The 21,385-nt window shown below is 47.9% G+C and overlaps 1 protein-coding gene across 1 annotated transcript; it reads left to right on the top strand.

Annotated features, from left to right (window-relative positions):
- Window positions 1-548: 548 nt before the first annotated feature.
- On the top strand, window positions 549-20,524 carry LOC139326295 (rab GTPase-activating protein 1-like). The gene is made up of 10 exons (XM_070956455.1): window positions 549-696; window positions 2,215-2,256; window positions 3,618-3,746; window positions 6,448-6,540; window positions 8,008-8,118; window positions 10,802-10,906; window positions 13,424-13,507; window positions 15,255-15,326; window positions 16,333-16,530; window positions 18,721-20,524. The coding sequence occupies exons 1-10, from the start codon at window positions 607-609 to the stop codon at window positions 18,841-18,843; spliced, it is 1,047 nt and encodes a 348-aa protein (XP_070812556.1). The 5' UTR covers window positions 549-606; the 3' UTR covers window positions 18,844-20,524.
- The last annotated feature ends 861 nt before the right edge of the window (window positions 20,525-21,385 follow it).

The following is a 21,385-nucleotide window of genomic DNA, read 5'->3' as shown; positions in this document are numbered from 1 at the left end:
ACAACTTGTGGCAAGGAAGGTCGTAAAACGGGGCAAACCCGCTTAAATGTTAGCACAACAGGGGTCGGCAAGGACTCAAAGAGCCGTTTGGACCCGTTTCCCACAGAAAAGAAAACACCGGGAGTCACAAAACCCTTTCGACCTCTAAAATGAAGATAACACTGCGTAGATCTTTTTTTTTTTTTTTTTTACCTTTATGCTCCGTATTAAAAAAAACAATAGTGTGTTGCATTTATGAAATCAATGACCTGCTACAGAGAAAACACATTTTTATTTCTCCGTGCAACAAAAACATTTTGAACTCTGAGAAAAAAAAAAGTGGGTCGAAAAGCTCAATAAATTACGTGTCGCACATTGGCGGTTGTGACGTGTATTTTGAGCGACGGAGCCGCAGCAGAGGGATGAAAGAGCCACAGGTGGCTCCAGAGCCCCGTGTTGCCGACTCCTGAGTTAGCAACAGAAATGTTGGGCTCCATTGCGGCCATAAGTCGAGGTCTTCCCGTATTTCAGTATCGGGTCGGTTTCACAGTGTCTTCCCTCTTTCTGTTTCAGGAGAACATCCCCGATCTCTACAGCCACTTCCTAGATATCAATTTAGAAGCTCACATGTATGCCTCCCAATGGTTCCTCACCCTTTTTACTGCAAAATTCCCTCTCTACATGGTCTTCCACATCATCGACCTGCTGCTGTGTGAGGTACGTGTGCCCACCCACCAAACTCCGCCGAAGCTGGCCCCGGCTCCGAAACCTCCCCCTCCCTCCCGGGTGCCTGGGAAGGGTTTCGTGCTTGTGACCAGATGCGGAACTGGGAAAGGAGGGCGGAGGGCATCTGGGGACATCTGGATCACTCAAGGAGGTCTGTTTCACCAGCCCTGGTTGAAGTTTCCTTCCTTTCCTTCCTTCCTTCCTTCCTTTTCTCCTTCCTCCACCTACCAACCTACTTACTTATCTTCTTTCTTTCTTTCTTTCTTTCTTTCTTTCTCTTTCCTTCCTTCCTCCTATCTATCTACCTATCTTTCTCCTCCCTCCCTCCCTTCCTTCTTTCCTCCCTTCCTTCCTTTTCTCCTTCCTTCCTTCCCCTTCCTTTTCTCTTTCCTTCCCTCCTTCCTTTTCTCCTTCCTTCCTTCCTCCCTCCCTTCCTATCTACCTACTTATCTTCTTTCTCTTTCCTTTCTTTCCTATCTTTCTTTCCTTCCTCCTTCCTTCCTTTCTTCCTCCCTGCCTCCCTCCGTCCTTATCTTCTTTCTTTCCTTTCCTTTCCTTCCTATCTTTCTTTCATTCCTGCTTCCTTCCTTTTCTCCTTCCTACCTACCTACCTACTTACATACTTACCATCTTTCTTTCTTTTTCTATTCTTTCTTTCTTTCTTTCTTTCTTTCTTTCCTTCCTTCCTTCCTTCCTTCCTTCCTTCCTTCCTTCCTTTTCTCCTTCCTTCCTACCCAGTTTCCCCTAAAATAAGACCTCCCCTGATAATAAGCCCAATCGGGCTTTTGAGCGCATGGCAATAAGGCCAAGCGCTTATTTCAGGGTTCAAAAAAATATAAGACAGGGTCTTATTTTCGGGGAAACACGGGGTACCAACCTACTTACTTACTTATCTTCTTTCTTTCTTTTTTTTTCTTTCTTTCCTTCCTATCTTTCTTTTCTTCCTCTTCCTTCCTTCCTTTTCTCCTTCCTTCCTACCTACCTACTTACATACTTACTTTGTTTCTTTCCTAACTTTCTTTTTTCTTTTTCTCTTTTCTTCCTTCCTTCCTTCCTACCTACCCTTCCCCTTCCTTCCTTCCTATCTTTCTTTCCTTCCTTCCTCCTTCCCTCCTTTTCCCCTTCCTTCCTACCTACCTACTTACATACTTACCTTCTTTCCTTCCTTCCTTCCTCCTACCTACCTTTCTCCTTCCTTCCTTTTCCTTCCTTCTTATCTTTCTTTCCTTCCTCCTTCCTTCCTATCTTTCTCTTTCCTTCCTTCTTACCTATCTTTCTCCTTCCTTCCTATCTTTCTCCTTCCTTCCTTCCTACCTACCTACTTACCTACCTTCCTTCCTCCCTCCCTCCTTCCTTCCTACCTTCCTTTCTTCCTTTCTTCCTTCCTTCCTGTCCTTCCTTCTTGGCTGCTTGGCCTGGGGACTATATGACTTACAAGGTCCCTTCTAACTCTATTCATCTGTTAAACCTGTGGACATTTAGGGTTTTTTTCCCCCTTTTCTTTTACAGGGCATCAGTGTTATTTTTAACGTCGCACTTGGGTTGTTAAAAGTGAGTATTACCATTTCCGGGCCAAGTCGTATCATTCCTGCCAGGCTCTTCAGCCGCAAGGCAGGCCGAACTGAGACAGCTGGGATTTGAATTCCTTGGGGATTGGAAATCGTTTCAGCCTCAAGTCCAAGGAGCTACCAACAAGGGGGGAGGGAGGGTTGGGAAGCATGGGCTTGCTGATATTCCTGGGATCTTCCTCCCGTTGCTCCGGGTCCTCCTTAACCTGTGGGTTGCAGGAAAGGCTTGGGAGTCCCAAACCGAATCAGGAAACGGGTTGGGGGAGGCCGAGGTTCTCGCGCACTAAATTGGCTCACAAATTTTGTGCAAGAGTTTTATCCTCTAGACCAGTGATGGCGAACCTTTTCGGCATCGAGTGCCCAAACTGGAACACGTGTGCATGTGTGTGCGCCAGAGCGCCAGGAACCCGAAGACCAGCTAGCCAGCGTGCACATGCCTGGTTTTTGGCTGTTTTTGGCTGTTTTTTTGGGGCATTTTCAGGCCGTTTTCAGGCTGTTTCTTGTGCCGTTTTTGGCTCGCAAAACAGCCTGAAAACGGCTCAAAAAACTGGCCTGAAAACGGTCTGGAAAACAGCCAGAAGATGGCCTGGAAAATGGGACAAAAAAAAGCCATTTTTGGGGCCATTTTCAGGCCGTTTTTCGGGCCATTTTTGACCTGAAAAACAGCCTGAAACCCGCCCCCAAAAAACGGCCTGAAAATGGCCAGAAGATGGCCTGGAAAATGGCTGCAAAGTGGCCTGGAAAATGGCCCCAAAAAAGCCATTTTGGGGGCATTTTCAGGCCGTTTTTCGGGTCATTTTTGACCTGAAAAACAGCCTGAAACCCACCCCAAAAAATCGGCCTGAAAAATGGCCTGGAAAATAGCCGGATGGTGGCCTGGAAAATGCCCCCCAAAATGGCCTGTTTTTTTGGCCATTTTTCAGGCCATTTTCAGGCGCTCCTGTGCCCGCAAAGACCAGTTGGCCAGAGCACATGTGCACGCCGGAAACCAGAAGAGCAGCTGGCGATGGTGCGCGTGCCCACAGAGAGGGCTCTGTGTGCCACCCTCTGGCACCCGTGCCATAGGTTCGCCATCACGGCTCTAGACCAAAGGCCAAGGAAGAAGCCAAAATGTCTCACTTCTTCCCCGTCATTTCTTTATTTTCCCTGCTCTCCTTCTCAACTTACGACAGGTTCATTTAGCAACCAAAGTTACAACGGAGCTGAAAAAAAAGCGACTGTAAAATGATGATCTTTGCCTTGTTCTGGGTTCGAGGTGGGGGAGCCGAAAGACTTGCCAACCAGTAATTTCTCCTCTCTCTCTCTCTCTCTCTCTCCCCCCCCACCCTCCCCGCATGTTCCTAGACCACCAGGGAGGACTTGCTGCTGACCGACTTTGAGGGGGCTTTAAAATTCTTCCGAGTGCAGCTCCCCAAGAGGTACCGCTCGGAGGAGAACGCCAAGAAACTGATGGAGCTGGCATGTAGCATGAAGGTAACTCTGGGCGGGACCAGCCGGAAGGGGTGGGGCGTGGGGGGTGGGGGGTGGGGGGGGAGGTCTCCCGTCTCTTCCGAGGAGTTGGCTGAATCTCTCTGCCGTGGGTCAAGTCTGAAAAGCGAACCAAGATGGCGAGACAAAGGCAGGGACAGCCCCGCTTTGCAAACAGTTAAAAAAAAAAAATACGTGTGAATGTGACCAGATGCGAAACTGGGACATGAGGGCGGAGGGCATCTGGGGACACCTGGATTTCTCGAGGTCTCCTTCCTTCCTTCCTACCTACTTACCTATCTTCTTTCTTTCTCTTTCCTTCCTTCCTTCCTTTTCTCCTTCCTTCCTACCTACCTACCTCCTTACCTGTCTTCTTTCTTTCTTTCTTTCTTTCCTTCCTTAATTCCTCCTATCTACCTACCTACCTTTCTCCTTCCTTCCTTTTCTCTTTCCTTCCCACCGACCTACTTACTATTTATCTTTCTTTCTTTTTTCTTTCCTTCTTTCTGTTCCTTCCTTCCTTCCTATCTACTTACCTACCTATCTCCTTCCTTCCTTCCTTTCTTTCTTTCTTTTTCTTTCTTCTTTCTACCTACCTACCTACTTACCTATCTTTTTCCTTCCTTCTTCCTCCTTCCTTCCTCCTTCCTAATATACCTATCTTTCTCCTTCCTACCTACCTTTTTCTCCTTCCTTCCTTTCTCCTTCCTTCCTTCTTCCTTCTTCCTTACTATCTACCTATCTTTCTCCTTCCTTCCTTCCTTCTTCCTATCTTCCTTCCTTCCTTCCTTCCTTTCTCCTTCCTTCCTTCCTTCCTTCCTTCCTTCCTTCCTTCCTTCCTTCCTATCTATCTATCTATCTATCTATCTATCTATCTATCTATCGGTATCTTTCTCCTCCCTCCCTTCCTCCCTCCCTCCCTCCCTTTCTCCTTCCTTCCCTTCCTTCCTTCCTTCCTTCCTTCCTCCCTCCCTTCCGTTTCATTCTGATGTAGTGTTCTTTTTGGTGACCTGTTTTTTAAAAAAAAGCCGCTAATGTGATCTTAATTTCCCTCCTGGGGAGCTGCTTGCCTTCCCTTGTGAGGCTCTCCCCTCGGCCTTTCTCAACCTTGGCAACGTGAAGACAATGGCTAGGGAATTCTGGGAGTTAAAGTCCACCGGGCTTCAAAGTTCCCACGGTTGAAAAACGCTGGTCCGTCAGTCTATCTGATCTATCCCTTTTGGCTGCCTGACACTGGAAGAGCAAAATCAGGAATTCCCCTTTCCTTCCTCTTTCCCTTTGTGTGCGCATACACACATTCACACACAAATGCTCCCGAGTATCTCTTCTGCCTCAGGGTCACTAGAGGGAGCACCAGGACGAAGCTTAACAAAATTCACACAACCCCTTTTTTCTGACCCAGCTTTGGCATCTTTACAGCCAAGTGGACTGCCCAATCCGGCAGTCCCTGGTGCTCCTTAACTTTTCAAATCTTCAGCAACTTTAGCAAGCAAAAAGATTTTAGGAGAAGAACCTGCAAAAAGGGGAAGAAAACAGCCAGCATTGTGTAAAAACAGGATTATTGCAACTAAGACGTGACCAGTGCCCTTGTCACCTCACGGTTAGATTACTGCAACGCGCTCTACATGGGGCTACCCTTGAAGAGTGTTCGGAGACTACAGTTGGTCCAGAACGCAGCCGCGCGAGCTGTCGTGGGTGCACCTAGGTACACCCACATTACACCAATTCTCCACGAGCTGCACTGGCTCCCTATTGGTCTCCGGTCACAATTCAAGGTGTTGGTTATTACCTTTAAATCCCTACATGGCTCAGGGCCAGGGTATCTTCAAGACCGCCTTCTACCACATAGCTCCCAGCGACTGGTAAGATCCCACAGAGTTGGTCTCCTCCGGGTCCCGTCAGCTAAACAATGCCGGCTGGCAGGCCTGCGGAGGAGGGCCTTCTCTGTGGCTGCCCCAGCTCTCTGGAACCAGTTACCTCCTGAGGTCCGGACCATCCCCACCCTATTGGCCTTCCAAAAAGCGGTGAAAACCTGGCTTTTCCGGCAGGCCTGGGGCCGTTGATCTTGCTTTGCGATCTGACGAGATCTGTCCATGAATGATGTGAATGAGTTTTTAATGTTTTTAATTTTTAAGTGTTTTTATAGTGATTTTTTTGAGTGTATTGTGAGCCGTCCTGGGTCTTCGAAGAGGGGCGGCATATAAAATGAATGAATGAATGAATGAATGAATGAATGAATGAATGAATGAATGAATGAATATTCTATTCTATTCTATTCTATTCTATTCTATTCTATTCTATTCTATTCTATTCTATTCTATTCTATTCTGTAATTCTGTTCTGTTCTGTTCTATTCCGATGTCTTTTCTATTCTATTCTGATTTCTATTTCTATTACTTTTCCAATTTCTATTCTATTCTATTCTGTATTCTTCTCCTATTCTATTCCCTGTCCTGTCCTGTCCTGTCCTGTCCTGTCCTGTCCTGTCCTGTCCTGTCCTGTCCTGTCCTGTCCTATCCTATCCTATCCTACCATATTCTATTCTATTCTATTCTATTCTATTCTATTCTATTCTATTCTATTCTATTCTATTCTATTCTATTCTATTCTATTCTATTCTATTCTATTCTATTCTATTCTATTCTATTCTATTCTATTCATTATTCTGTTGACGGAGCTCTAATATGTATTTTTTGTCTTTTTTAAGATTAGCCAAAAGAAGTTGAAGAAATACGAGCGAGAATATCATACGATGCGGGAGCAGCAGGCTCAGCAGGAAGATCCCATCGAAAGGTTCGAGGTGAGGCTCTCCTGCTTCCGACTCACACCCCCCCTGTGTGTAGAACTAGACAAAGGGTAGCACAAAGACAGGAAACTGGATCTAGACTGAGTCTTATCCCCCTCGCAAAATAAACCAATTTCTTGGCAACAACAACAAAAAAAGATCAAGATTTTGACCCTGAATCATTTGGCAATTCCCTGGTTATCTCTTCTCCTCTTCTCTTTCTGGCCTTGCATTTTTTTTCCTCTTCCTTCCGTGCAAACATGAGTTGGGCCTCACTTAAATGGCCTCTAAAACAGTGGTGGGATCCTCCCGGCTTACCAACCAGGTTCGGTGATTGCATGCTTCGCTGCGCGAGCGTGCGCAGTTTAAACAAATCTTCAATTCTGGGTTTCTTCGGAGGAGTAACATAGCTGATTTCGTGCAGCAATCGGCTCTGTCGCGCACATCAGCTGAGGAAAGGTGTTGGTTATCACCTTTAAAGCGCTCCATGGCATAGGGCCTAGCTATCTGCGAGACCGCCTGCTGCTACCGATAGCCTCCCATCGACCCGTGCGCTCCCACAGAGACGGCCTCCTCAGGGTGCCATCAGCCAAACAATGCAGGCTGGTGAGCCCCAGGGGGAGGGCCTTCTCTGTGGGGGCACCCACCCTCTGGAATCAGTTGCCCCCAGAGATAAGGAGAATCCAAGACCTCGGTGCCTTCTGCCGTGCCCTTAAAACTTTCTTTTTCCAGCAAGCCGGGCTGGCCTAACACTTTTTAAATGTTTTAATTGGTTTGTTACTGTTTTTAATTATGGGCCAAATTTATATATATATCTTTTAATGGTATTTTAATATTTGTACTCTATGTTTTTATGTGGCTGTACACCGCCCTGAGTCCTTAGGGAGAAGGGCGGTATACAAATTCAAAAATAAATAAATAAATAAATAAATAAATAAATAAATAAATAAATAAATAAATAAATAAATAAATAAATGTAGGAAAATAGGGCGGGTGGGTGGGCCCTGCTGATCGGCGAGGCGAACTGGTTCGCTCCTAGCTGATCATCAGAGTGAACCGGTTCGTTCTCAGCTGATCATCGGAGCGAACCGGTTTGTTCCCAGTTGATCGTCAGAGTGAACCGGTTCGTTCCCAGCTGATCGTCAGAGCTACCGGTTCGCTTGAACCGGTCTGAACCAGTAGAATCCCACCACTGCTCTAAAACCTGAACCACCCAGAGCCATTTTTGCAAATTTGGTCTCCCTTCCCACACACCTGGGTTGCCAGGGCTGTTTTCAGCTGCTTTTAAGTGTTTTAATTGATCTCCTTGTGTCATGAAAGCAGGGATGGACCCAACCCTGAGGGACTACTGGCTTGGCAACATCTTAATTTGAGCCAGGAATCTGAATTCATTTACTGTATTTATTATGACTGTTCATTCCAGAAGAATGTGGGTGGCATCGGGTCGGGGTTCATGCCTGCCCCCTTTTGGCATCCTTGCAGAGAGAAAACCGACGCTTGCAGGAAGCCAACATGAGGCTGGAGCAGGAGAACGACGACCTGGCCCACGAGCTGGTGACCAGCAAGATCGCCCTGCGGAAGGACTTGGACAACGTAAGACTTTCTCTCCTCTCCCTCCTGCGTGGTCAACATTTTTAGTACTCTGCTTGTTCGAGAAGCGAAATATTCCTGAGCATCTTCCAGCTCATGTGTTTTTATCCAGTCATTTATTTTCCTTTTATTCTGTTGTTCCATTCTCCACTTCTCATCCTCCTTCCTCTTCTCCTTCTCTTCTTCTTCCTCCTTCTGCCTTACCCAAGGTACGTCTCCGGCTGCCTCTGAGACTTGCACACATAAGTGCATGTGATGACCCAGGGCACGGCACCGAGATAACACAAACAGCTGGCAGTTCAAACTGCCCCTTTATTGCTCCAATCTTCCCCAAACACTCCCATGTTTCTGGCAAGTCCCAGAGCAGAGTCCTGCACAAACCTCAAGCAGCCTCTGGCTGCAATTAGTCCAGCCCAGCGCTGTCTGCGCCAAGGCTGCACAGCAATAAATCCAAATTTATTTGGTCAATCAAGGACAAATCAAGAAGCAAAAAATTCAGAACGCCAGAAGGAATGCAAAGACTCTTTGGAAAGTTCAAACGTTGTTTATTCCTGACAAATGCCCCTCCCCACAGCGTCTCCTTAAGTCTCATTCCCCAGGTGTGCCTTGTGAAGATTGGCGAGGCTCTTTCCTCCCGAGTAGCCTGCTCAGATTGCGCTGTTCACACCTTCTCTCCACTCTCCAAGCCCTTGGATCAGGAGGGGTTGGTCCTTGCTCCTCGACTGAGCTGTCCCTCATGTTCACCCTGACTTTGTTCCTCCCTGCCTACAATCTGGCCTAAACCTGAAAGTCCCTGGCCGTCCCCATTTTCTTCCAAAGACAACAAAGCCACCCCCTCAATCTCTTATTGGCTCAGGTTCCAGCTCGTCTTCCCCCACAGATTCAGGCTCCCGCCAGGGTGCATGACAGTGCGAAAGGAAAGCTTCCAAGGTGAAGCGTCCTTGGTTGACAATCCATTTTCTTTGAAAACTTTCCACCAATTTGGCAGGAGGTCCTTGGAATAGGCTCAGCTCTTCCGGGGCCACCTCCTTAAATCCTTGCACTCTCTGTTCTGACCTAGGCTTCTTTAGAAATTAATCAGCACAAACTTAGTCCCGGCAAACCTCTTTAATTCATATGGCTGTAAATTACTTTCATTTACAGTCCACAAGGCTTGATAAACAGCCTTTCAGAGGAAGGTTTATCAACACCCACCTTATCTCACATGGAACGCTGCCAAAGAGCTAATTTCCAGACACAGGGCAAGGCCAAACTTGGCACTGAGTCACAAACAGAATTTTCAAATCTTGAATCGGCCAGATGAATTAATTGCTTCCTGCAAAACCTCACTTCCCATTCGCTTCTCTTTTATGTCTTATGGGAGGGGCCAATCATCTCCAAGCCTTACTCCCAAGTCGACCCTGTTTCCTTAATTGTTCCTGTCTCCTGGCAGCTCTGCGAATGCGCACACTGGAAACAGGCTCCCGCTGTTCTTCTGCCTCCCTAGTGTCAGACTCCGGAGACTCCGGAGGCAGCAAAGAACTCCCAGATGGTCCTGGCCCCATCTCTGCCTCTGACGCAGAGCCCTCATCCGAGCCTTCCCCAGACTCCAGGACTGGCCCACGTTCCTCCCCATACTCCTCACTGTCTGAATCTGCTGCCAGCTCTGCTGGCCACAACACTCTCTTAGCCAGCTCTGTCTTTGTGGTGTGCCAGGACTGTCAGCGTTCCAGAAAATCCCCCGACTCGGCCTTGGAAGCCATATTAAGCCGGAAGCTTCAATGCTGCCAAGGACATGCCATCAGCATGCCCAAAATGGAAGAGGATCAGTCCTCCCACAGAGGCCAAAACTTCCCCAAACAGGAACAAAAAGTCTTGGGAAGGGTTAGAAGCATTCCTGGCCTGGAAGAGCAGAAAAAAAAATCCTGCTTTATAATTCTGATACATAAGAACTCCAACTGCTACTCTGCTCTTGGCCAAGATTAAGCTTAGTGTCTTTGTCATCCTCATAACGCCCACAGAACACCGGAGCTTTCGGATTTCGGGTCATTGCGACAGTGTTGTAGCTTGTTTCCTGGGGGCAGAAAAGCTGCAAGAAGACAGGAAGCCTTCCCGCAGGGAAACGGGCTGTCGTCTTGCCATCCCGCCAAAATGGTGGGCTAAGAGACACCTTGGCAACTCCGAGACACAGTCTCCTTTCCTTCTCCAAGGATTGACTCTGCTGCTATCGCTACGCTCTTCTTTTGTCGTTTAATGACCCCGTAATCCCTTGCAAGGTGGAGTCTTGGGCAACCAAATGGAGCTTTTTACTGGCCGGATGCCCTTCCTGTCGCCAATGCGGAGTTTTGTTCAGCAGATATAATCTCATTGTGCCCAGAGAAAGAAATATCTGCCTCTACTGAGGATCGAACTCACAGCCTCCTGATTGTGAGGCCAGAGCTCCACCTCTAGGCCACCCCACCCCACTCCTAACGCTACTCTCCGTTATCTTAAAATCTTGCCTTGGATCACAGGGACCCCAAAACTCAAGCTTGATTCTTAAAAGTTCCCCTTCCCTCTTCTTTTTTTTTTTTTTAAATTTGATTTATATGCCTCTTGCTCGCTTTTGGGTGGAATGTCTGCTTAAGAACCGAGCAAAGTTTTCCCCTCTCTTCAAATCTGTTAACTCTCGTTCTGGTCATTTGGCCGTCGGTGTTTCCCTTTCCAGGCGGAGGAAAAAGCCGATGCGCTGAACAAGGAGCTCCTGATGACCAAGCAGAAGCTGATAGACGCCGAGGATGAAAAGAGAAGGCTGGAGGAGGAATCGGCTCAGGTTGGGACAGGATCGGGCCGGAGGGGAGCAGGGCAGGCAGGAGGTAGGAGGGAATATGGGCAGTTCTAGTTTTAGGCGATCCTTCCTGCAGTTCAGCATGTGATGTCTGTGGAGATCCTCAGTCATCCAAGGTCATTGTTGTCCTATAGGTGCTTTTTTTCAAGAGGAAACTGGACTTTCTTTTTCTTTGAAGACATTTCGCTTCTCATCCAAGAAGCTTCTTCAGTGGGGAATGGAAAGATTTATATTCCTAGCAGACAGCTGGTCATTTGCATCCTTTTAGAGAAGAGGTTCCCAACCTTTTCCATACCCCTCACCCCTAGAACGCTTCTGACATATTCTCACACCCCTTACGAAAGTAAATAATTATATGCATATAATTATGCATATGCACTATTTATTTTTTTATTATTTGTTTGTTTTTTTTTAATTTGTATACCGCCCTTCTCCAGCAGGCCTCAGGGCGGTGAGCAGCCAGAATAAAACAGAACATACAAAATTTAAAAACAGTTTAAAAATAATTAAATATTTTTGGCCGCAATTTAAAACAAACCCAATTAAAATCAATTAAAATTAACCAAAACTGTGGGATCAAGCCAGCCCGGCTAGGTGAAATAAATAAGTTTTCAGGGCCTGACGAAAAGTCCGGAGGTCTGATATTGTACGTATCTCTGGGGGGAGGTTGTTCCAGAGGGCGGGTGCCGCCACAGAGAAGGCTCTCCCCCTGGGGGTCGCCAGCCGACACTGTTTGGCGGACGGCACCCTGAGGAGGCCCTCTCTGTGCGAGCGTACTGGCCGGTGGGAGGCTATTGGTGGCAGAAGGTGGTCTCGTAAATACCCCGGCCCTAAGCCATGGAGCGCTTTAAAGGTGGTCACCAACACCTTGAAGCGCACCCGGAAGACCACCGGGAGCCAGTGCAGCTCGCGCAGGAGAGGTGTCACATGGGAGTGCCCCGTCGCTCCCATAACCCCCCGCGCGGCCGCATTCTGGACCAGCTGGAGCCTCCGGGTGCACCCCAGGGGGAGCCCCATGTAGAGAGCATTGCCATGGAGCATTGCCCCATGTAGAGAGTATTGCGCTATAATTTTGAAGCTTCTAAATCCAAGTTTTCGCACCCCCTGGAATATCATCTCGCACCCCCAGTTGGGGACACCTGTTTTAGTGGGTCGTTGAAGCCACTTGGAGGTTTTTCTGTGTCCTCAGGGTCACCTGGGTGGTGCTTCTAGTACCCATAGTCTGCAATTTTTGTTTCCTCTGGAAATCCATTCCTACTCCTACACCCATTCCAAGGGTGTCCATCCCAAATTGTATAGCTAAACGTCTGTATAGATTCTCAGTTCTCTAGGTCGTGGTTGTCCCAAAGGTGCTTTTTTCAAGAGGCAACTGGACTTTCTGGTTTTTCTTTGAAGACGTTTCCCTGCTCATCCAAGCAGCTTCCTCGGTTCTGACTGAATGGTGGAAAACGGAAGGATTTATATTCCTTGCAGACAGCTGGTCATTTGCATCCTTTCAGAGAGTCATTGAGGCCACTTGGAGGTTTATCTGTCTCCTCAGGGTCCACCTGAGTGGCACAAATGGGCGTGGAGCCTTCTTGGAACTGATGAAAGGACTGTGTTGTAGACCAGGGGTCTCCAACCTTGTCAACTTTATGACTTGTGGACTTCAACTCCCAGAATTCCATGCGCTGGCTGAGGAATTCTGGGAGTTGAAGTCCACAAGTCATAAAGTTGACAAGGTTGGAGACCCCCTGTTGTAGACTGAAGATAAAGGATGTTGTATAGATGATATGACATCATCGATATAAATCCTTCCATGCCTCATCACCATCCAATCAGAGCTGAAGAAGCTTCTTGGATGAGAAGCGAAACGTCTTCAGAGAAAACAAGAAAGTTTGGTTGCATCTTACGGGGGAAAAAAATCACTTGTGGGTCCAACATCCGATAAGCACCCTTGCTGAGGACAGAAACACCAAGAATCGGTTGTCTTGGTTTTTTTCCTTCACCATCATCTCTGGTCTGGTCTGGTTCTCTTGTAGTTATTCATCCCCACAACCACATTCCCCCATCCCTGTTAGAAAGAGAGCAGTAGTGTCCCAGAAGGGGCTGTGAGGGTTCCAACAGACGCCCTAATTAATTCATGAGCCTCGAGCCAGATTTCAAAAGAAATCCAGTTATTTATTAGGAGCAACATGTCAGCACTTATCCAAGTGGAGCTAAAGAAATCCAGTTATTTATTAGGAGCAACATGTCGGCACTTATCCAAGTGGAGTCAGCTCTGCCCCACGTAATTTACGGCCCCACTACGACCCTGTTTTCCCCCTCCTCCCTGGATGTGTCATAAATCCTTGCCCCAAGCTCTCCAGGTTGACAGGACTGGCTTCTCTGCTTCCTTCCCTTGTGACTTGTGTCCCCCCCATCAGAGGGTTTTTTGGGATTAGAGAGAGGAAAGGGGGATGAGCTCAGAGACCCTGGCAGAGGGATGAATGAACGAGCAGCCTTTCCGTCTTTCTCTTGAAGCTGAAGGAGATGTGCCGGAGGGAACTGGACAAGGCCGAGTCGGAGATTAAGAAGAACAGCTCCATCATCGGGGACTACAAGCAGGTATACAAGAGGGAGCTGCTCCGAAGCGACCCTGGGATCAGGCTCTCTTGGGCCAGAAAAAGCTTCACCACCTTGCCTTCTTTTTTTTTACACAAAACCCAAAGAGTGGCCACATCGGGGAGTTATTGTTTCATCTCGAAGCACCAAGGGGGTTGCCCTCAAAATAACAAAATTGGAAGGCACCTTGAAAGTCTTCCAGTCCAACCCTCTGGTCAAACAGGAGATCCTATCCCATTCCGGACAAAACGACTGTCCAATATCTTCTTAAAAGCCTCCAGGGATGGAACTTCGCTGATTTAAAAAAAAATATCGTGTTTCCCCGAATATAAAACCCTGTCTTTTATATATTTTTTTGCCACCAAAAAAGGCACCAGGTCTTATTTTCGGGAGATGTCATCCACTGACTAACCTCACTTGCACCTGTCACCCTCGGCCTCCTTTTCGTTGTCAGAGGCCTTCAGGAACTTCTTCTTCTGCGGCCGGCAAGGCTTTCCACGAAGGCCTCTGCAGCTGATAACAGAGCTCCGGGTCGATCCGGAGCTTTGTTACCAGCTACAGAGGCCTTCAGTTAAGCCTTGCTGGCTGCGGAAGAAATGGGCCGGCGCAGCAGGTATTGAGGTGTGCGAGGCCTGGTTACAACTGTCCAAAGGTAAGTAGGGCAGCTCCACCACCCCCGCATCCCCATCCTAGCTTAATTTTTACCCGTACACTCTGGAGTGGGCGGGATCTTAATTAGGGCTTATTTTGGGGGGTAGGGCTTATATTGGGTGCACTTGTAAAAAAAGCAAGCTAGGACTTACTTTCAGGGTAGGTCGTATTTTCGGGGAAACAGGGTAATAATAATAATAAGAACAAGCTTCATCCTCTCTTAGGAAGAGAAACCAGTTATTTGGGCTTGTCGAGATTTAAGACGTAAAGCCCAGACTGTCAGGTTTCGATGTCATCTCAAATAAATTGCACTCCCAAACAATTAATCTTTGCTGAAATATTCCATTTATTGAGTACGACAGATCTGGCCCCGACTTCGTCGTAGCCGATACTAACCCTCTGACCCCCAAACCCTTCCCTTTCCGTTCCCCAATTCTCATCTTCTCATTGGCCATCTTCCAAGTCAGTCTCCCCAGCTTCTGACCTCAACGCACAGGAATGTTCCCCCCCTCCCATCCCATCTCCTAGGGGATATTATCTACAGAGAAAATAAGTAGGTGAAAAGTCAAGCCTCGTCTTTTTATGGCAGCATCAGAATGCTGACACAGACAGTTTCAGAAGGTTTGGGCCAACTGAAGAAAAGGCAGCGTTGCGGTTGCAAAATTCCCTGCCGCTCAATGGGGCACGAGAGCTTTTTTTTTTTTTTTTTTAATTTGATTTATATGCCGCCCTTCTCCGGAGACTCAGGGCGGCTTACAGTGCGTTAAGCAATAGCCTTCATCCTTTTGTATATTTATACAAAGTCAGCTTATTGCCCCCACAAACTGCGTCCTCATTTCACCTACCTTAGAAAGGATGGAAGGCTGAGTCAACCTTGAGCCTTGGAGAGATTCGAACCAGCAGTAAATTGCAGGCAGCTGTGTTAATAACAGGGTGCTTTAAACCACTGTAGTACCAAGGCTCTATTTTGAAGCCCAAGAGAGATTTTGGTGGCAACGTCCAGCCAGGAAAACTGGCCAACATGGGAATCTGGGCGAAGGATGAGAGGACTCTACCTGGGCCTGGGAGGCTCTGTTCACCACTCGGGTTTGCCTTGCAGATCTGTTCCCAACTGAGTGAGAGGCTGGAGAAGCAGCAGATAGCCAATAAAGCTGAAATTGAGAAAATCCACGTAAGTAGAGGCACAGAAGAAGGTGGTGGATGGGTGGGTTGAGCTTAGGATCACCTGGTGGGCAGCGTCCCCGATTCCCTGACTTGGGGACAGATTCCAGAACATCTTCTGAACTCTTTCCAACATCCTGTTTGTCTGGAAGACCCCCTCGGTCCCTGCTTCGCTAAAGGAAGGTGGGGGATTTCAGGTTGCAGAGAGAGAGAGAGACAGCGTTCTGATCTAGGCTTCCCCCAAGAGCACGAAGCAGACTCCTGGTCCCGACAAAACCCCCTTTTTATTAAGTTACTGTGAAATTCTTCTCATTCCCATCCAGCAAAGTCTTTCAAGGGTGAATTTATAGTCACAGACCTTATCCGGCTTGGAGAGCTGCCAGGCCGATATCTTCCAAAACTTGGCCAGGAGAGTCACGAAGCAATTAAGTGAACTAATTGTCTCCTGCAAACTCCACTCCCCTTTAGTTCCTCTTTTATTCCCTCTGGGAGGGACCATTCATCGTCCACCTGTGTGGCCTTACTCCCTAGTTGACCCTTGTTCTTTAGCTGTTCCCTTCATGTGGCAACTCTGCGCATGCGCACAGTGGGAACAGGCTCCAGCTGTTCCTCTGCCTCACTGATGTCTGACTCCGAAGGCAGCTGATAACTGGCATACGGCCCTGTCCCCCTCTCTGCCTCCGACGCAGAGCCTTGTCAGAGCCTTCCCCAGACTCCAGGACTGGCCCATGTTCCTCCCCAACCTCCTCACTATCCGAATCTGCTGCCAGCTCTGCTGGCTACTGGCGGGCCACAAAGACCTTAAATTTTCAACTTGCTACCTTTGAGCTCAATAGACCAGCCTTGTAGTTAGTTTGTGTGTCTGGGTGGGTGGGTGGGCGTTTGGCAAGCAAGTTTGAGGGCTTGTCAACTGTTGCCAGCCCCCCTGGGCTGGACACGAAAGCAGCCCGCCCATCCACGAGAGTAGGAGGAGACACACACACACACCCCTCACTGTCCGCCGTTCTTGGCCGTAGCAAAAAGTCGACGACTGCGAACACTGCCGGGAGTTTTTCAACAAAGAAGGGCGGTTGAAGGTGGCCAGCGTCGCCCGGGAGGGTTCCGACGAAGACACCGACGAGGAGAAGGAGGTGCTGAAGAACCAGTTACGAGAAATGGAATTGGAACTGGCCCAGACAAAGTTGCAACTGGTGGAGGCCGAATGCAAAATCCAGGTGAGGAAGGCAGCCGGGGGAGGAGGGGGGGGCTAATGCTCGGCCAGAACTTCTTCCCCCCCACCCCCACCCCGTGGGAATTGTAGACAAGTGAGGGTCACACCTCTCTTTTCCGACAGAATTCCTTAGTTGGGGCTTTGAGAATGAAGGCTCGGAGTTTCTCAGAATGGGACACCTAGTTTTGAAGTCTTTTCCCCCTCTGCCATCTTGGGGGGCGGGGGCCCCGCAGGAGAACGCAGGCTGATGGAGACCATCCTCGGTCTGGCTTAGCAAATTCCCCCGGGTGCCTGCAATTAAATTTTTACACTCTAAAAAACCAAAAACCATTACAAATCCCTTGCCCTCCGGACCTCTTTCAAATTACCCAGAAGGCCAACCTCCTAAAGTTTTGCAGATGCTGGAGGCCCCCAGCACACCCACTGCAGCTGCGTCAGTTAGTTGTTAACTTTATTGTCACTGTACCTCGTACAACGAAATTAAATGCCGTCTTCAGTGTACATTATAACTATAAAAATAAATCACAAACGCACATCCTTCGCATTCTATACAATTGAATTGAAACCCCTTGATACTGCATTAATATTGTGCTATGCAGTAGAATTCAACATAGTTACTGCTCTGGGAGAGAAGCTGTTTTTCAGCCTATTTGTCCTTTATATTGTCCTGTACCGTCTGCCAGATGGTAACAGTTCAAAAAAAAAAAAAAAGGCTGAGATGGATCTTTAAGACTGTTTTGAACTTTCCTAAGCCAGTAGGGACGCGGTGGGTCAGTGGCTAAGACGCTGAGCTTGTCGATCAAAAGGCCGGCAATTTAGCGGTTCGAATCCCTAGTGCCGCATAACGGGGTGAGCTCCCAGCTTCTGCCAACCTAGCAGTTCGAAAGTACGTAAAAAATGCAAGTAGAAAAATAGGAACTACCTTTGGTGGGAAGGTAACAGAGTTCCGTGCGCCTTTGGCATTTAGTCATGGCGGCCACATGAAACCACAGAGAAGTCTTTGGACAGTGCTGGCTCTTCGGCTTTGAAACGGAGATGAGCACCGCCCCCTAGAGTCGAGAACGACTAGCACATATGTGCGAGGGGAACCTTTACCTTTTTATACAGTAGAATTCAATATAGTTACTGCCCTGGGAGAGAAGCTGTTTTTCGGCCTATTTGTCCTTGTTTTTATGATCCTGTACCGTCTGCCAAATGGTAATAGTTCAAAAAAAAAAAAAAAGTGCCCAGAATGAGATGGATCTTTAAGAATGTTTTGAACTTTCTTAAGGCAGCGGGAGCTATAAAGCTCTTTCAAAGAGGGGAGAGGGCAACCATTGATCCTCTGGGCAATGACGTTGACCCTCTGGAGCACTGTCCTATCTGCCACTATGCAATTGGCAAACCATACACTCTTTTAAATTACTCAGAAGGCCGACCACCTAATGTTTTGAAGCTATTAAGTCACCTAAAGGATGGGTGACATTAAAAATTACATAAATGAATTCCCTCGCTGAACAGGTGATCTGGAAGTGTCTCCTATCCGAGCAGGAGACTGTTCAGATTTACATTGACGGATCTATTTATTTATTTATTTATTTATTTATTTATTTATTTATTTATGTATGTATGTATGTATGTATGTATGTATGTATGTATGTATGTATGTTATTGAATTTCTATACCGCCCTACTCCCGAAGGACTCAGGGCGGTGAACAGCCATGAAATAAAACACATACATATACAAAATTTAAAATCGAATAAAATAAATTAAATAAATTTGGCTGAATTGATGCCCATAATTTAAAATACCCATATTTTAAAATACAGTAAAAATTTAAAATTTACACTTAAAGGGGAGAAGATTTAGGCGAGGCCAGCTTGATGAAATAAAAGTCTTCAGCTCGCGGTGGAAGGTGCGCAGATCTGGAATCCTCCGTATCTCTGGGGGGAGCTCATTCCAGATCGTTGGTGCCCCCACAGAGAAGGCTCTCCCCCTAGGGGCCGACAGCCGACATTGTTTGGCCGACGGCACCTGGAGGAGCCCCTCTCTGTGGGAGCGTACTGGTCGGTGGGAGGCTATTGATGGTAGTAGGCGGTCCTGTAAGTAACCAGGTCCTAAGTCCTAAGATCCCTTTCAGGGCAGGGCAGGCGTTGTCCCATTCCTTTTTTTTTTTTTTAACGCCATGCTCATCCCATCTTGTTCCCTTGCAGGACCTGGAGCACGACCTGGGACAGGCGCTGAATGAGGTGCAGGCCTCGCGCAAAACCTGGTTCAACCGAACGCTGAGCTCTATAAAGACAGTGACCGGCGTCCAAGGGAAAGAGACGTGCTGAAGAAGCTGGACAGCGACCTCGGTGGGGGTGGGGGCTGCTCCCAGGGCCTCCCCTGAGAGACCTTCTGCCTTCCAGAGCTTGTCTTGGCTGCCTGCCTGCAGGAGAAAGGACCAGATGTATATAGGACTCCCGAAACACATCGCGGCGCAGCAGAATTTTTTCCCCCACAGGCCGGAGACCCAAGCCGGACACGCTGCTTGTAACGAGACGAGGGATCTTCAAACTACTGATTATTTAACCAGGGGGGGTGTAGCTGTAGATGGATGCTTTTTCCCCCCTCTTTTTCCCAGAGAAGGAACAACGATCCGCTCCATTCCGCAGGCGCTTAGGTACGAAGAATCGACCGCCGTCTTCTAACTTAACCCAGTTTACAAACGAGTGCTTTTTTTGGGTTTTTTTTTTTTTTTTTACAGTGACAGCTTTTTAAAAAGATTCCACTCGAGAGGAACAAAAGGAAAACCAAAACCGCCGCCACTCAAAACCGCCGCGGCTCTTTTTAACTAAAAAAAAAAAAAAAAAAAGTTCCAACTCTTCTTGCCAGAGAGCGAACGAAAGGTTTCCCCACTCCATCCAAGTAGGGGCTTGCATGGTTTAACTTTTGGAAACGGGACTCACATGCCCCGCTCCCCAATGTTTGTGTGTGTGTTTCCCGTTCTCCCCCCCCGGGTCTCTTTCTCTCTGTCTGTCCAGCGCTTCGTTCTCCGTCATGAAATAACTTCTATGCAACTCAGTGGGTGTGGAGGCTTCTTAAGGCAACTCCTTCCCCCCCCCCACTTCCCGGGGGGGAAAACCTCCTGCTCCCGAACGAAAGCTGAGATTTCAACAACACCGTTTCATCAGGGTCTGTTTTATACACACGCACACGCGGGCGGCTCGTGTTTGTGAGCTTGCAACCCACCTACCCCCTCCTCGGTCCTTGTTCTGGGGCTCCACTTCGCTCCCGTGGAAGTCGGGGAAAGAGTGGAAGTCGCCTCCCCCTTTGCCGGTTCGGATTTGGGCCCCCCCAGTGCCTCCGCTCTGAAACGGCCGCTTGGCTCTCGACACGAGAATCGTTGGCTTCCATTTTGCTTCTATCTCCGTTTTTTTTGGTGAGTTTTCCGCCTGCAGAAAGCAGGTGGGAAATACACAAACGGCTCCGGGAAAGAAAGGGAGCTTCGTTTTTTGACCACTGTTGCTGCTGCTACTAAACTCACCTTCGGCCCTGACTCGTTGAGGGTCAGCCCCCACCCCCAGCCCCCCGTTCCCCTTCCCAGTGAACACTCCTTAGTTTTTGTAACTACACTAGTAGGTGATAACGCTACTTAAGATTTCCGAGGGCTTAGAGCAGGGGTTCTCCATCCCTTGGCAACTTTTTAAAAGACTTGTGGACTTCAAGTCCCAGAATTCTTGGCTGAGGAATTCTGGGAGTTGAAGTCCACAAGTCTTAAAAAGTTGCCAAGGGTAGAGTAGCCAAACTTCCTCACACAAAGAAAAGCTGAAGAACGAAATGGTGTTTTGTTTTTTTTCCTTTTTTGGGGGGGGGGGGGCACCTTTTAATTTAAACTGATTTATCCTATGCTGAGATAGTTTTTTTTTTTGGTTTAAATCAGCAGATGAACTTAACCGTGTGCAGTGTGTGTGAGCGTAGGCCGGTAACCCCTCAGAGGCACTGTTTGTATATAAAGATAATTTTTATTTCCGAGTTCTTTCTTTTCTTTTTCTCCTCCTCGACCAGACTTTAACGCTAGCTGACGCAAACTGAGATATAAGAGGTGAAGCCAATCCCCGATTTCATTCACGATTTCTCTCTCCTTAAACTGTATACATGAATATCTTTCTTGTTTAATAATAACGAGGAAAAAAAACACAAAAAACCTTACAATATTACTGTAACTCCATTGATAATAAAACAAAAACAAAAAAAGTGTGGACCTTGTGGTAGAATAGTTGCCATGTGTAGCATTTTGGATTGATCTATAAACTTAGTAAAACGGTATTGTTACCTCTGGTGGTCTTTATTTCGCTCAATCAGCCTTCCTCTGCCCCTAGCAAGGCAGGAGGCAGCCTTGCCTTGAGTTAGAGGGAGGGTCTCTTACTGGCCTGCACTCACGGGGTGATGGCGGCAGCTCTCTGGATGTTGGGGAGCACCAGGAGTGGGATTCAGCCAGTCCGGGCGAATTGGTACCTCTGACAATCAGCTGAGAACGAACCGGTAGCTCCGACAATCATCTGAGAGTGAACCGGTAGCTCCGACAATCAGCTGAAGAGCAAACCGGTTTGCTCCGACAATCAGCTCTCATTAGCTGAGAGCGAACTGGTAGCTCCGACAATCAGCTGAGAGCGAGCCAGTAGCTCCGACAATCAGCTGAAGAGCAAACCGGTTTGCTCCGACAATCAGCTGGGCCCACCCACCCTTCCCTGCGCTATACCGACCTATATTTCCTTTGTTTGAAGCCCAGCTGATAGGCGTGGCAGAGCAGATTGTCATGCCTCAGTGTTTTACTCACCAGGGCTGCAGGAGAAGGTAAGTATATGCACCCTGTGCGCAAAGCACGCGCTCAGT

The sequence above is a fragment of the Pituophis catenifer genome, unplaced genomic scaffold (genome assembly GCF_029215685.1).
Source record: "Pituophis catenifer annectens isolate HBS135680 unplaced genomic scaffold, rPitCat1.0.hap2 SCAF_35, whole genome shotgun sequence".
NCBI classification, from domain to species: Eukaryota; Metazoa; Chordata; class Lepidosauria; order Squamata; family Colubridae; genus Pituophis; species Pituophis catenifer.
Note: the sequence above shows the minus strand (reverse complement) of the source record. Positions and strands in the feature narration are given on the sequence as shown.

Coding starts and splice junctions, on each gene's coding strand:
- LOC139326295 (XM_070956455.1), top strand. CDS start 607: ATGTATGCCTCCCAATGGTTCCTCACCCTTTTTACTGCAAAATTCCCT. Junction 2,257..3,617: donor TCGCACTTGGGTTGTTAAAA/GTGAGTATTACC, acceptor GCATGTTCCTAG/ACCACCAGGGAGGACTTGCT. Junction 13,508..15,254: donor TCATCGGGGACTACAAGCAG/GTATACAAGAGG, acceptor TTTGCCTTGCAG/ATCTGTTCCCAACTGAGTGA.